The sequence below is a fragment of the Mobula hypostoma genome, chromosome 2 (assembly GCF_963921235.1).
Source record: "Mobula hypostoma chromosome 2, sMobHyp1.1, whole genome shotgun sequence".
NCBI lineage: Eukaryota > Metazoa > Chordata > Chondrichthyes > Myliobatiformes > Myliobatidae > Mobula > Mobula hypostoma.
In genome coordinates, this window is record NC_086098.1 from 47,846,392 (window position 1) to 47,862,954 (window position 16,563).

Genomic DNA, 16,563 nt, shown 5'->3' on the forward strand with positions numbered 1-16,563 from the left:
TTTTAAACTTAGTAGAATGAAAGATATGAGTTTAACACTGGGTTTTATGAGCACATGATCAGGTAGAATTAGCACAAACCCTTCTTTAAACCACAATCTACATTTATGAATGTTACATTTCCTCTCATTTTACATGAAGACTATCAGCAGTATCAAGAGCCATATGTACTGATTACAGTCACGTATTGACTAATTTGCATGCTTCATATTCTGATATTAACAGTTCTAGCAGTAAAATAATCACCATTCACACTGGACTACCAAATTCAAACAAACCAACGAGACACATAAGTGTAAATACAGCTGATTGTCTAAGCTCTGGAATTCTGGAATCTCATTGCCAAGGGTTGGGCTAAAGGTATGGCTCACGAAGATTAATGTGGGTACCTTTGCACTAAATAACTGCAGATGAGAGGAAGGTAGGAGCAAGGTCCAGCACATATGGCACTTCCATTTCTGCAAGCAACTATGTCATTCTTACATATACTTCAGTAATTACTTTAAAAGGGTTTTATCTTTTCAAGATTCACAAGATTTTCATAATTTTTTTTTGTTTGAGTAAGTATTAGCAAGACAAGTATTAGCATTGTTTCTTTTTATATGACAAGTGTCTCAATGTTTAATCAACCGATCTCAAGAAGAGCTTCTTTAGCTTGATAGAAGATATCCTTGAGCTCCATTAAACTAAACTCGACAGTGAGTATAGGAATAGAGTGAGGTGGAGGATAAATGCGTGGCTGAGGGATTGGAGCAGGGGGCAGGGATTCAGATTTCTGGATCATTGGGACCTCTTTTGGGGCAGGTGTGACCTGTACAAAAAGGACGGGCTGCACTTGAATTCAAGTGGGACCAATATCCTGGCAGGGAGGTTTGCTAAGGCTACTGGGGAGAGTTTAAACTAGAATAGCTGCGGGGTGGGAACCAAACTGAAGAGACGGAGGAAGGGGCGATTGGCTCACAAATAGAGAAAGCTTGTAGGCAGTGTGAGAGGGAGAACAGGCAGGTTATAGAGAAGACCGATGGTTTGAGATGAGCCTATTTTAATGAAGAAGCATCATGAAAAAAGCAGATGAGCTTAGAGCGTGGATCAGTACTTGGAGCTATGATGTTGCGGCCATTACAGAGACTTGGATGGTTCAAGGGCAGGAATGGTTATTTAAGAGTGCTGGGCTTTAGATGTTTCAGAAAGGACAGGGAGGGAGGCAAAAGAGGTGGGGGCATGGCACTGCTGATCAGAAGTGGTGTCACGGCTGTAGAAAAGGAGGAAGTCATGAAGGGATTGTCTGCTGAGTCTCTGTAGGTGGAAGTTAGGGACAAGAAAGGGTCAATAACTCTACTGGGTGTTTTTTACCACCCAATAGGAACAGGGACACCGAGGAACAGATAGGGAGCCAGATTCTGGAAAGATGTAATAATAACAGGGTTGTTGTGGTGGGAGATTTTAACTTCCCAAGTATTGATTGGCATCTTCCTAGAGCAAGGGGTTTAGATGGGATGGAGTTTGTTAGGTGTGCTCAGGAAGGTTTCCTGATACAATATGTAGATAAGTCTACAGAGGAGAGGCTGTTTTTGATCTGGTATTGGGAAATGAACCTGGTCAGGTGTCAGGTCTCTCAGTGGGAGAGCATTTTGGAGATAGTGATCATAATTCTATCTCCTTTATCATAGCATTGAAGAGGGATAAGAACAGACAAGTTAGGAAAGCGTTTAATTGGAGTAAAGGGAAATATGAAGCTATCAGGCAGGAACTTGGAAGGATAAATTAGGAACAGATGTTCTCAGGGAAATGTACGGCAGAAATGTGGTAAATGTTCAGGGGATATTTGCATGACGTTCTGCATAGGTACGTTCCAATGAGACAGGGAAAGGATGGTAGGGTACAGGAACCGTGGTGTACAAAGGCTGTTGAAAATTTAGTCAAGTAGAAAAGAAAAGCTTATGAAAGGTTCAAAAAATTAGGTAATGATAGAGATTTAGAAAATTGTAAGGCTAGCAGGAATGAGTTTAAGAATGAAATTAGGAGAGCCAGAAGGGGCCATGAGAAGGCCTTGGCAGAATATAGTATTAATAGTAAGACTCTTGGCAATGTGGAGGATCAGAAGAATCTTGGGGTCCACATCCATAGGACACTCAAAGCTGCTGTGCAGATTGGCTGTGTGGTTAAGACTACATATGGTGCACTGGCCTTCATCTACCATGGGATTGAGCTTAAGAGCCGAGAGGTAATGTTACAGTTTTATAGGACCCTGGTCAGACTCCACTTGGAGTACTGTGCTCAGTTCTGGTCACCTCACTATAGGAAGGATGTGGAAACTATAGAAAGGGTGCAGAGGAGATTTACAAGGATGTTCCTGGATTGGGGAGCATGTCCTAGGAGAACAGGTTGAGTGAACTTGGCCTTTTCTCCTTGGAGCGACAGATCTTATAGAGGTGTATAAGATGATGAGAGGCACTGATCATGTGGATAGTCAGAGGTTTTTTCCCAGGGCTGAAATGGCTAACATGAGAGGGCACAATTTTAAGGTGCTTGGAAGTAGGTACAGAGGAGACGTCAGGGACAAGTTTTTTTTTATGCAGAGGGTGGGTGAGTGCGTGGAATGTGCTGCCGGCGACGGTGGTGGAAGCGGATACGATAGGGTGTTTTAAGAGACTCCTGGATAGGTACATGGTGCTTAGAAAAATAGAGGGCTATGGGTAACCCTCAGTAACATCTAAAATAAGTGGGTGTTCCACACGGCATTGTGGGCTGAAGGGCCTGTATTGCGTTGTAGGTTTTCTATGTTTCTAAGCACACTGAGTCACTTGTACTGTATTTGTACATCCATCCTGCTGTTATCAGATTATTGAACATTTCTCTAGCATGATTAGATTGACTCTCGAACTTATAACCTACCTCATTGTTAACTCTAGCTGCACTGCAGTTTCTCTGGAACTGCAACACTTCATTCTCCATCCTGTCATTGTTTTACCCTGTCCTATATCCATGCACTATTGAAACGAATTGATTTGTATGAAGTGTATGCAAGACAAGTTTTTCACTATACCACCACACATGACGATAACAAACCAATTTTACCAAATGAAAGAGGATACTGCAAGCAACTCCAACTATACAGCCCCAATGTCTTATTTAGTGATTTATGCTGATTTAATAGCCTTTGGACTGTTTTCTTACTGAGCTGAAACAGTTATGTTTTTCAAAGGAGAGGACTACCAAACTTAACTTATAGGCTATTTCTTGAACAGAAAAAAAAACAAATGTGTCTTTGATGCAAATTGGTATCCTATCTTTGGGTAACATGGCCCAAAGGTTTACTTTCTAACTGCATATCCACAGATGAAGAAATTGGCCCAGTGGGGAATAGCATCGCATCAACAGGTTTTCACTGCAGTAGTTCTATTAAATTTTAAAACAGAATTGAGTGTTACGCAGCAATGGATAGAGTTGCAAAAGGGCCAAAAATAATATATACTTGATGAGCTTTGGACAAAAAAAATCTTAAAAAGTAAATAAAACTCAGATGAAAGATCCAAACTATGGCTATTGTAATAGCAACAAAATGGTAAAAAATATTACATTACATTAAAATTCAACATAAATCTTGTCTTTTTTGCCTGTTCTTTTCCTCAGTTATTTTATGACAATTCTATTTCATTTGATGATCTAAAAAAAAGACCTCTACCAAGTTTTCTTGTTATTGACATCAGTAGAAACCAAAGAACAGAATGCTTTATTTGCTACCTCAGCTGAGGTATTTGTCTCATAAGACCTGACTTGAGGGAACTAAAAATCAGATCTCTTCATATATTCAATTCAGATCATTCATCTGTTGTATAACATGATTGGTACAATGCTGATTCAATATATGAACTGTAAGCTTTTCTTGATGGTTGCTGCAGTATCAGTGTTGCACCTGTATACCACAGTACTTTTGACACAACATATTAATATATTCATTAAAATATTGGAATGATGACAACTAAATTAATTTAACAAATGAGTACATAACTGGCACACTTTTTCAAATCTTTACTGATATATGTAAGAAATGCACAGAATGAAAATGATCTACATTAGCTATGTTCAATCAAAACACTTCACCTGTAATTCTGGTTCTTGTTTCATCATTTCCAGTATCATATGGCAGCCAATAGAATGGCCAATCAGCACAAGCTTGGTATCCTTCGGCACACTCTTCCTGAGAAAAGCTAATTTATGTGCTATTTGTCCATTCAGTCCAAAGACGTCCTCCAGCTGAATATCTGCAAGAAAAAAAATCATATCTAACTAAACTTGCCATGTTAAAAATACACCACATTTTACATTAATACATTGTTGTTCAACACATTCTCATCTTTCTCCACATGATTTTTAAAAATATGCAAATATGCCAATACAAACTTATTTAAAATCAAAAGCACCTAAACATGACCAGAGTTTTCCTCTGCAGCAGTTTGAAACAAGTGGAGCATGAGACTTGATTAGAAATAGATAAAAGTGAAAGTGAGTTCATACTTTAAGTGTATTTAGTTATCAGTGAATCATTACGTTAAAATTTTAAACAATTTACACATAAACCTGATCAATAATATAACGACTGCAAGACCACAGTAAATGGCCATAAAGATTGCAAGACCACTAACCTACGTATTCATCACAGATGACTTACGCTCCAATAGGATGCAAGTCCACCACGTTCACTTCCAGATGAATTTATGGCAAATCTTATTCTAGAAAATCGTCTATGAAATAATTTTATTGCGCTTGTGATTATTTACAAAATAGCGTATTTATTATGTTACCTAATAATCCTGCTGATGCAAAATTTGAAAGTCTAATTTAATACCGAAGAATCAAGTGCTCCCCACAGAAAGCAAGAAATATTAATCTCATACACAAAAGTAATGACATTTATAAAACAATCTTTCTGGAGGCATTGATGTAATACAATAAAAACAAGAGCTGGAGGTGGCAATTCAGCATTTCAGGTTTCCTCTGATAGATCACGTCTGGTTTCCTGCCCTATCACTATAATGCTTGACCCACTATTAAAATTTCTTTCTCTCACTCTGTTATAGGGAGCTATCTGGTGAAATACCATTTCATAAAGTCATTTTTTGTCTGGCCTCAAATGGATAAATTTTCAGTATTTTACATCTCTTGTATCTAATAAAGTGGCCACCAAGTGTATGTTCAGGATCTTCTGCTGCTGTAGCCTGTCTACTTTAAGGTCGGTGGTTTGGCATTTAGAGATTTTCTCCTTTGCATCATTGTTTTAATGTATGTTTATTTGAGTTACTGTTGCTTTCCTGTCAACTTGAACCAGTCTGACCATTTTTCTCTGACCTCTCTCATTAGGGCGGCATGGTAACGTAGTGGCTAACACAACACTTTACAGTACAAGAGATCTGGGCTTAATTCCCATCGCTGCCCATAAGAAGATTGTATGTTCTCCTTGTGATTGCATGGGGTTCCTCTGGGTGTTTCAGTTTCCTCCCGTGGACATACCAGTTGGTAGGTTAATTGGTTATTGTAAGTCGTCCCATGATTAGGCCGGGATTAAATTAGGGGTTGCTAGGAAGCATGGAGTCAAATGTCATTAGAAATGGGGATGGTGCTGGAGGATTGGCATATTGCTCATGTTGTTCCATTGTTAAAAAAAGGTTCTAAGAGTAAACCTAGCAATTATCGGCCTGTGAATTTGACGTCAGTGGTGGGTAAATTGATGGAAAGTAGTCTTAGAGATGGTATATATAATTATCTGGATAGACAGGGTTTGATTAGGAATAGTCAACATGGATTTGTGCGTGGAATGACATGTTTGACAAATCTTATTGAATTTTTTGAAGAGGTTACAAGGAAAGTTGATGAGGGTAAAGCGGTGGATGTTGTCTATATGGACTTCAGTAAGGCCTTTGACAAGGTTCCACATGGAAGGTTAGTTAAGAAGGTTCAATCGTTAAGTATTAATACTGAAGTAGTGAAATAGATTCAGCAGTGACTGGATGGGAGACGCCAGAGAGTAGTGGTGGATAACTGTTTGTCATGTTGAAGGCCGGTGACTAGTGGTGTGCCTCAGGGATCTGTACTGGGTCCAATGTCGTTTGTCATATACATTAATGATCTGGATGATGGGGTGGTAAATTGGATTAGTAAGTATGCAGATGATACTAAGATAGGTGGAGTTGTGGATAATGAAGTAGGTTTTCAAAGCTTGCAGAGAGATTTAGGCCAGTTAGAAGAGTGGGCTGAAAGATGGCGGATGGAGTTTAATGCTGATAAATGTGAGGTGCTACATTTTGGTAGGACTAATCAAAATAGGACATACATGGTAAATGGTAGGGCATTGAAGAATGCAGTAGAACAGAGGGATCTAGGAATAATGGTGCATAGTTCCCTGAAGGTGGAATCTCATGTGGATAGGGTGATGGAGAAAGCTTTTGGTATGCTGGCCTTTATAAATCAGAGCATTGAGTATAGGAGTTGGGATGTAATGTTGAAATTGTGCAAGGCATTGGTAAGGCCAAATTTGGAGTATTGTGTACAGTTCTGGTCACCGAATTATAGGAAAGATGTCAACAAAATAGAGAGAGTACAGAGAAGATTTACTAGAATGTTACTTGGGTTTCATCACCTAAGTTACAGAGAAAGGTTGAACAAGTTGGGTCTTTATTCTTTGGAGTGTAAAAGGTTGAGGGGGGACTTGATAGAGGTACATGTTTCCCTCGCCATCCAAAGGTAGAGCGTTCCTATGAAACGGTTCATAAACCGGATTGTCGTAAAGTGAAGAAGCTATTATCATTTATTTATATGAGAAAAATCTGTGAGCGTTCGCAGACCCAAAAATAACCTACCAAGTCTTGATAAATAACACATAAAACCTAAAATAACAGTAACATATAGTAAAAGCAGGAATGATATGATAAATACACAGCCTATATAAAGTACAAATACTTCTTTATAATCATTGCCTGCACTGTTCTCCATAGCAAAAATCTCACACAAGCGCTCTTGGCAAAAACACGGCGCAAGTGCTCTCGGCAAAAACACTCTCTCTAGTAACCTTTAAGCTATGAAGCTGCCAAATCATACCAAATAACGCATAAAAATACACAGCCTATATAAAGTAGAAATAATGTATGCACAGTGTAGTATCGCTTACCGGAATTGGGAAGACAGCGCAGAGCACACTGATGATGGTGTGTTAGGCTGAGTCGTCGGAGGTTGGGGTGGTGCAGTGGCCCCCACCCTCCAGGCCACCGACCGATACCGATCCACGAAGAATGCAGGGGTACAGCGGTGGCCGGGACGCACCCAGCGCATCTTTAAGAAAAAAAGCCGAAATAAACAAGGTAATTAATTAGGTGCCGTCCGGCACGTAAATGTCGGCCCAGTTCAAAGGCGACGCAATCGGCAATCGCTTCTGATCTGGGCCAACATTTACGTGCCGGGCGGCACCTAATTAATTAGCTTGTTTATTTCGGCTTTTTTTCTTAAAGATGTGCTGGGTGCCTCCCGGCTACCACAGCATTCTCCATGAATCGGTATCTGTCTGCAGCCTGGGGGTTGGGGTGGTGGGACACTTAGCTGTCATCTCATCGTCGTCTGTTTCCATCAGGGCAGGCAGGTCATCTCCTTCTATGTCTGCCTGCCTCGATGTCGAAGGTCAAGGTTCGTCGTCTGCTGCGGCTGATGTGGAAGGCTTGAAAAATGACAGAATGCTTGACGGCACTTATCCGTGTAAGCGGAACAAGTGCTACACATGCCCTTACACTTCCTCCCTTACCACCATTCAGGGCCCCAAACAGTCCTTCCAGGTGAGGCATCACTTCACCTGTGAGTCGACTGGGGTGATATACTGCGTCCGGTGCTCCTGATGTGGCCTTTTATATATTGGTGAGACCCGACGCAGACTGGGAGACCGCTTTGCTGAACATCTACGCTCTGTCCGCCAGAGAAAGCAGGATCTCCCAGTGGCCACACATTTTAATTCCACATCCCATTCCCATTCTGACATGTCTATCCACGGCCTCCTCTACTGTAAAGATGAAGCCACACTCAGGTTGGAGGAACAACACCTTATATTCCGTCTGGGTAGCCTCCAACCTGATGGCATGAACATTGACTTCTCTAACTTCTGCTAAGGCCCCACCTCCCCTTCGTACCCCATCTGTTACTCATTTTTATGCACACATTCTTTCTCTCACTCTCCTTTTTCTTCCTCTGTCCCTCTGAATATACCTCTTGCCCATCCTCTGGGTCACCCCCCCCCCCGTCTTTCTTCCTGGACCTCCTGTCCCATGATCCTCTCGTATCCCCTTTTGCCTATCACCTGTCCAGCTCTCGGCTCTATCCCTCCCCCTCCTGTCTTCTCCTATCATTGTGGATCTCCCCCTCCCCCTCCAGCTTTCAAATCCCTTACTCACTCTTCCTTCAGTTAGTCCTGACGAAGGGTCTCGGCCTGAAACGTCGACTGCGCCTCTTCCTATAGATGCTGCCTGGCCTGCTGCGTTCACCAGCAACTTTGATGTATGTTGCTAGAATGCTTGACTGCTAGCCTCACACATTTTTCTATCATACAGTTCTTTGTAAGCACTCAAACCATCCTGCAAACATGCGCTAAACCGAAGTACCCTTTCAAAATTAAAGTCGTACTTTATCATTGCAGCGAAAATCTCACGCAGTTGCTTCACGTTGAGTTCCTGGACCACTTCACTTTCGGTCCGTTCGCTACTGCATTCGGTTTCGATTGTTATCCTTTCCTCTTCCAATTGTATCAGCTCTTCATCTATCAGTTCTTGGTCATGGGATGCCAAAACCTCTTCAACATCATCTCGTCAACTTCCACAAGCCAAACTCACTTTGTCCTTCTTTCATTCACCACGATCGAAATGCTTAATTATGTCTAGGTTTACGCTAAGTGTAACACCCTTACGAGCTCTTTCAGGCTTTTCTGATACTTTAAAGGTCATCTTGCTAACAGCTGCTTACAGGCACGTGTTTAAGCAATGCTGGCTAGAATGCAGTTCCGGGGGAGGAGCGGCTGCTTGGGGCGCGTGCTGCCTTTTCTCGCGCGCTGCTTTTTTGCATAACAGTGAAAACACCGTCTGTTAGTGAAAACAGGTAACTAATGTAGGTCTTCCGTAACAGTGAGGTTTCGTAAAGCGAATGTTCGAAAAACGGGGGACACCTGTATTTAAAATTATGAGGGGATAGATAGAGTTGATGTGGATAGGCTTCTTCCATTGAGAGTGGGGGAGATTCAAACAAGAGGACATGAGTTGAGAGTTAAAGGGCAAAAGTTTAGGAGTAACATGAGGGGGAAGTTCTTTACTCAGAGAGTGGTGGCTGTGTGGAACGAGCTTCCAGCAGAAGTGGTTGAGGCCGGTTCGATGTTGTCGTTTAAAGTTAAATTGGATAGCTATATGGACAGGAAAGGAATGGAGGGTTATGGGCTAAGTGCAGGTTGGTGGGACTAGGTGAGAGTAAGCATTCAGCACAGACTAGAAGGGCCGAGATGGCCTGTTTCCGTGCTGTAATTGTTATATGGTTATATGGCTTGAAGAGCCAGAGGGCCTTTTCCATGCTGTATCTCACACCATTTCGTGCTTTTTACACCATTCTCCGTAAACTCTAGGGACTGTTGTATGTGAAATTCCCAGGGGATCAGCAGTTTCTGAGATCTTCAAGCCACCCCATCTGGCACCTACAGTAATTCAATAGCCAAGGTCACTTAGATCACATTTGTTTCCCATTTTCATGTTTAGTCTGAACAACAACGTACTAGCCGTGTCTGCATGCTTTTATGCATTGAGTTGCTGACTCACTTTACACCGTACGCTGTCGGAGCAGTGCTGCCAGGATAATCAAGGACACGACCCACCCAGCCAACACACTTTTCATCCCTCTTCCCTCTGGGAGAAGGTTCAGGAGCTTGAAGACTCCTATGGCCAGATTTGGGAACAGCTTCTTTCCAACTGTGATAAGTCTGCTGAACGGATCCTGACCTGGATCTGGGCCGTACCCTCCACGTATCCGGACCTGCCTCTTGGTTTCTTTTGCACTACTTTACTGTCCCTTTTCTATTTTCTATTTATGATTTATAATTCAAAATTTTTAATACTTACTATCGATTTGTACTCCAGGGAGTGCGAAGCACCGAATCAAATATCACTGTGATGATTGCACGTATCAATTGTTTGGCGGCAATAAAGTACCAAGTACATATGATTAATTAGATATTTGTATTAACGAGCAGGTGTATAGGCATACCTAATAAATTGACTACTGTATGTATGTCAATAACAATAAACTTAATTCTGAATACTGAATCTATGCTTCTGAACAGTGAAGAGGCCACCTTGCATTTCATGCATCGTCATGTCTTGGCTCTATAATGACAAGCAATGATTAATTGCTAAGAAGGCCAAATATAGAGCAGGAGGGGTGGAAACGATTTGGCTAAATTTCACACAAGGTACAGGAATTTAAAACAAAAATGCAGAAAAGGCTGGAACTACTTAACAGATCAGCGGCATCTTTAAAATGAGAGTTAGAATTAATATTTCAGGTCAAAGACCCACCATCAGAATTGGAAAAGAGAGAAACAAAACTTGTCATCAACTTCCATGATCCCACTGAATCTATAATAGACTAAACGATGAAAAGTAGCAAATATTTCAGAAGGGATAGGGAGAGAAAATGAAGAATTATAGATCCATTAGTCTGAACTTAATAGGAAAAATGCTGGAATTGATTATGAAGGATATAGAAACAGATCATTTCAAAGATAATAACAGGACTAAGACTAATTCACTTGGATTTATTTAAGGGAAAATAATGTTTGTTATTAAACAAAATTGGGTATTGAGGATAACTCACAAACATGAACTAAGGATTGGACTGTATTCAAGGACTAAATACAAGGACTGTACCTCTTCCTAGAGATGCTGCCTGGCCTGCTGCATTCACCAGCAACTTTTAAGTGTGTTGCTTGATTGGAATATAGTTATCTTTGCATGGATAAACTTTACATGGGTTGCTATAATCCAAGGTAGCTATTTGGGTAGAATTCTGACTAAATGGAATGGGATGATGATGTCCTAAAAATTATGACTTACCAACTTTGTTATAGCTGAAACTGATCACAGGCTCAACTAAAATGCTATTTAGGGCTCTGTAAGTTTCACAGGGTCTTGTATGCCATGTCAGGAGAGTTCTGGTACCTGTTTTCTGTTTCAACTCACCAACTAAATGAAAAAATGGAGCCTGGCCCTGAAAATAGATCTGACCTTTTCCCGGGTCTACTGGATGGTCAGCTGGCATGCCATAAGTCAGAAACCTACTAAGTGAACATCCGCTCTGTTATATCAAATCCGGGCTGTCTAGTGGTTCATGTCATTTGTGGCTTTACTAGATCAGAGCAAAGAGTTCCCCAAGTGTCCTGGCCCAAACTAATAAACATGAGCAAAAGTTGACCTTACCAGAAGTGATACAGCATACTCAAAAATATGGGAATTACAAAGTCTAATCTGATGATGGGATCTGATGATGAAAGTGGTCAGTGAATACAATAACAAGAATTGTCATATTATCAGGAGATGTAGAGAGAGCTTTTCTTCATAGCATGTTATATAGTTGGCATGGACGCTGTATTTGTCCTTTTAAATGTACTGTTTTACTTACATTTAACTTACAGAAACTTAAATTAACTTACATTTAAAGTTACTTACAGAAATCAACAAAACAGGGATTTTCATTGAACCATCAACCTATAAACTACACAGTCATTAAGAAGTTATGTACAATTGGTTGCAAACAAAACTAAACATACCAGATTATTGGAATAGTCGTAGGTAAGTTAAAATAGCTTTGCATTAAAGTATATGCATTTTGTACTACTTATTTTCAACTGTACAAGGCAATTAACCAAACAAAAACACTTGTAAACAATTGATTCAGTAACTACATTAGCCATAGTCACTGAAATACAAGATTTGTTTTGTTCTCTCCCGGGAATGTGATCATTTGAACCAATGACCATCCATCAGAACAAAGATAGTAAAACAAAGTAATCTCCTGACAATATACAGACCTAGGGATTGACTATTAACTGACAGCAAGTATTTAAGAGCTAAAATACAGCTTAAATTTGGCAGCACAAATCTAACAGCAGTTACTGACAACAACCATACATCCAAAAACTCTCTAAATGGTTCAGAGAACAGGTTCACTGAAGGGTATTAACAAAAATATTCACATGGAAACAATTTGTTTGATAGAACTTACTTTCTTCAGTAAGTAGTTACTTAATGCTGGTAAAGATCTCAGTGATATTTTTTCTAATGGTTTTGAATGCATGACAATTAAATTCAGTAAGACTGTTTATTAAATGAATCCTCTGAATAATGTTATAAATAACATAAACATAATTTCATCACTCATGTTATCAACTGCTATTGATATTATTAACATTAATGATTTTGGAAACAATATAATTGAATGAAGTTCAGATACAGATTAGTCTGATCTAATTGAATGGCAGAATAACTTCATAGATCTTAATGACATATACCTCATCCTAGTTTTCACATGACCTCACAACATATTAAAAGAGGTTGTTTTCACTAATGCAATAAATTCTGTAGCTCGGCATTCTCAGAGTTCCCCTTCTTTGTGAAGAAACCTTTGAACTAAATTCACTCATTAGCAAAATGTCATCTCACCCCCAGGAGAGGATACATTGTTAGATTTACATCATGCCCGCAATGAGCGGTGGAAATTCTGCGCAAATTCAATCTTTCAACTAACAGAACACCTGCCTCATCACCTCTTTTCAAAAGAAAAATGGATCTGCATATTCTGTTTTGACTTGTTCGGTTAAACATACTATTTCTGAAAATTTAATTCTCACCAGCAGCAAATGTATTCTCATACACAATTAGAATGTTGAAATATAACTCAGTAAATTCTACATCAACTGCAGGAAACTTGCAGTTAAAATTATTTGGATTTCCTGTGTATTCCACTCCCAGGAAAGTGTAAATCACATAAGTGAATGAATGAACTTGCTGTACAAGATTGAATTTATGGCATCTTTATCTATCGGATTATCCAGTGTAAGTATTAGGGAGTTGTAGTAACTCATGCTCCATCAGTGGAAGAGTCCAATGTCAGAAAAAAGTCTGAGAGTTCCCAGCAAGGAGAGGCTACCAGGTTTGGATCTTTTATGATTGCCTGTGAGTCCTGAACTTCCAGAGAGTTGGGGCAGTGGGTTAAAATGAAAGCTGTTCAGTGCAATTTCTACTAGCTTAACAGATTTTTTTTCTTTTGACGTTACTCATCAAGTTTCACTTGTCTCATAATTATTATTTTTACTTCATTTAAAACCTATCTGCTAATTGACTTTGCTGGTTATGCATTCTGTGTATTGCAATTACTACTTAAGTCAGGGCCAGATTAAGCTAGTGCGGGGCCTGTAGCATATGTTATAAAGGGACCCTAAATTTTAAAAATGCACGTAAGTATTAAAAACATAAATTATTTACCTGCATAGTAAAGCAATTCAATTTTTTCATTTGCTATACAGCCAGATAATATGACAAATGTCTGACACTTCAGTAATAGTATTACTTACATGTAGGTATCAATTTCAAATGTCAAAAGTAACAAAACTACAATTTAAAAGTTATATTTTCTAGATCTAGCATGAGTAAATTTGTTGATGATACTGGAAATGTCTATTTCACACAGAAGTTCATGTTCAGTGCTCATTAGAGTGGGATTGTTTAATCTGTTTTGACCCATGGTGCTCCTTAGTTCATTTTTAATCCTTTTCAGTTTTGAAAATGTGCGTTCTCCACTGCAGTTGGTAACCACGAGTGACAAATAGATGCGCAAGGCATTTTCTACATTTGGAAAACACGACTCCAAAGAATTGTCAGTTATCAAACGGTACAACTGTAACTCTACAAGGTCTTGTTTGGCACCAATAAGAGAAGCAAGATCAGTTTTCAACAGTTAAATAAACTGCACAAATTCTTCATTAAGACCTTCTTCCAGATCTTCCGGATATGATTTAATAAGATTTGATGACCTCTTTACGATCTCTTCAGGTGTAAACAACAGTAACTGATGAAGGAATCCAAAAACACCATTCACCTTTAGATAAGCTTTCTGCCTTGTTGACAGGGCAGAAAGCAAGATGTCAATAATGGCAAGAAATGTTCGGCTTTTAAACTTCTGAGAAGGTATTTGAGATTCAACAAGTGGATCAAAAGTGCTGGAACCACTGAAATCATCATACGCGTGATTTTGCTTGTGTTTTCTTTGAGTTTGCTGTTGATAATCTTCACACTTAGTCAGATCCTTGGCTTTTTGCTCAATGTCTGAAAAAGTAGACTGCATAGCTTGAATATATTCATGTAAGGATTCATAGAGTGCACAAGTTATGTTCAAGTCTTGACTAGAAGATTGCAAAGAAGCACTGGTCATTTGAAAATGCTATAATACTTGATCCCACAATATGACCATTATTCCTGTTTCCAACTTCATCATAGTTAAAAGTAGTCCACAAGCCTGTTGTCGACACTCTGCCTTCTGATCATTGTTATTTGAAACGTCATCCAAGACTTGTTTTATTGCAGAAAAGCTGTGTAAGAGTGCTTTTGTTGTGTCTGCATGAGCTGACCACCTGGTATCTGCCATTCCTTTCACAATGGGCAAATGAGCACAACCGTCAGATAATGCAGCATAAAGGGGATCCCTCCGATAAGTAGAAGCAGAAAAAAATGTGTACAGGCTTTCTACAAATTGAAAGAAAATTAATGCTTCTTGACAACACTCAGCAGCACATTTTCCAACCAAATTTAGTGAATGTGCAAAACATGGAATGTAAGCCACTATACTTGCCACTCAAGTTGCTGGCATTGTCATAACTTTGACCACGGCAGTCTTTTATATCAATGTCATTTTTCTTTAAAAAGTCAAGTAAACTGTGAGAGAGCTGTTCAGCACTATGACCTTCCATATCCAAAAACTTCACAAATCTTTCAACTGGTCCAGACGGCAAAACATAGCGCACAGTCAAAGTCAGCTGGTCCATATTAGATGTATCTGGAGTAGAATCCAGTGAAACAGAATAATACTTGTATTTCTTCACTTCACCGATAATGTGATCCAGTATGCTGGATCCAATCAGATTGATGAATTCCTCACATGTTGTTTTAGATAGGTATGATTTATGTCCCCTTCCTTGGTTTGCATGAGCATTTATACCACGATACAGCAAGGAGCCAACACACGCCTGCACACACATACTATGCCATGCAGCATGCAGCTCCCCTGACATGAAAACAACAGCATTGCCAGATTGTCGTTGTTGTGGCGTGGATGAAATCACAGAGCATTGTGCAGTTTTTTTATTCGACAAAACTAGGTTACAGCAGGCAGAGACCCCTGGCAGAACAGGTCTAACTGCCTTGTGATTGAGGCTCGATATTTATTTGCTAAACACAAAGGACAGTTCATAGTTACAAGTACAGACAATTCTTTGAAGTTTTCACATCTTTTGATTAACTTCATTCTACCGGTGCCAGTGTGCCAAAGCTGGCATTCATGGCCTTTAGGAATGCAAATTAACATCTATAATACATTATTTGGTATGTTACGTGCTAACATAGAGGACGATTCATATTCGAAAAGCATAGATATGGTGTCTTCGCAACTACCTGTAAACTTAGCATTCTTGTCTCAGAGGCACCAGAGATGCGTCGTTACAAATGAAACTGGGTTCACAGCTTTTAGGAAATGCATTGTTATGAACTCAATCCACAGTACTTTGTCAAAGAACAGAAGACTGATGGCTGAAGTCATTTATTTAAGTGTAAATGAATCGTCTACCTAAAACTCACTCTAATAGTCGTGAGAATACAGTGAGATGCCAATTTCACCAGACTGTAGCTTGCAAGCATTTAGTGCGGGCAGGGCCCTCGAAAATGCGGGGCCTGTAGCATACGCTACTTTTGCTACTGGGTTAATCTGGCCCTGATTTAAGTACACACATGTTTATTCATAAATTTGTAAAATACCTTGGGATCCTATCTGAGGTAACAGACCTAATTAATTTCAAGCCAATGGCATGCATCTTCCCTCCAACAACTTCCTGCATTAGATTTCTCACCCTTTGTCTCAGAGTACATTTCATGGGTGCATGTAGATTTCACCCCAGGCATGCATCCCCCTAACTTTGTTTGTTTGTTCTCTGTAGTGCCAGGCTCTGGAGGATGAGATAATACTTCTCTTACATCTCCTATTCTGAACAGTTGTGCTCAGAGGAAGAGAAAATAAGAAGCTCTCCTCATACTCTGCTATGAAAAACGAGGGTGGTTACCCTGGTATGCTGAGCTAAAATACCTCAATCGTGAGGCATAGTAATGATGGTGTCAAGTCAAAGGTAAATATAGTCATAATTTTATTCAGATGTATTTCATTGTAGCCATGTTTGAAAAGGAGTTGCACTTACGAAGCAGTTTTTCCCCTGTGGATGGCCTCCCTTCTATTTT

At 39.7% G+C, this 16,563-nt stretch overlaps 1 protein-coding gene across 1 annotated transcript in view; it reads right to left on the reverse strand.

The window, feature by feature from the left end:
- ldah (lipid droplet associated hydrolase) overlaps positions 1 to 16,563 on the reverse strand; it is a 325,214-nt gene that overhangs the window by 116,688 nt on the left and 191,963 nt on the right. The window contains exon 4 of the mRNA XM_063036663.1: positions 4,103 to 4,263. Coding sequence (XP_062892733.1) covers positions 4,103 to 4,263 — 161 coding nt within the window. The remainder of the gene's footprint in view (positions 1 to 4,102; positions 4,264 to 16,563) is intronic.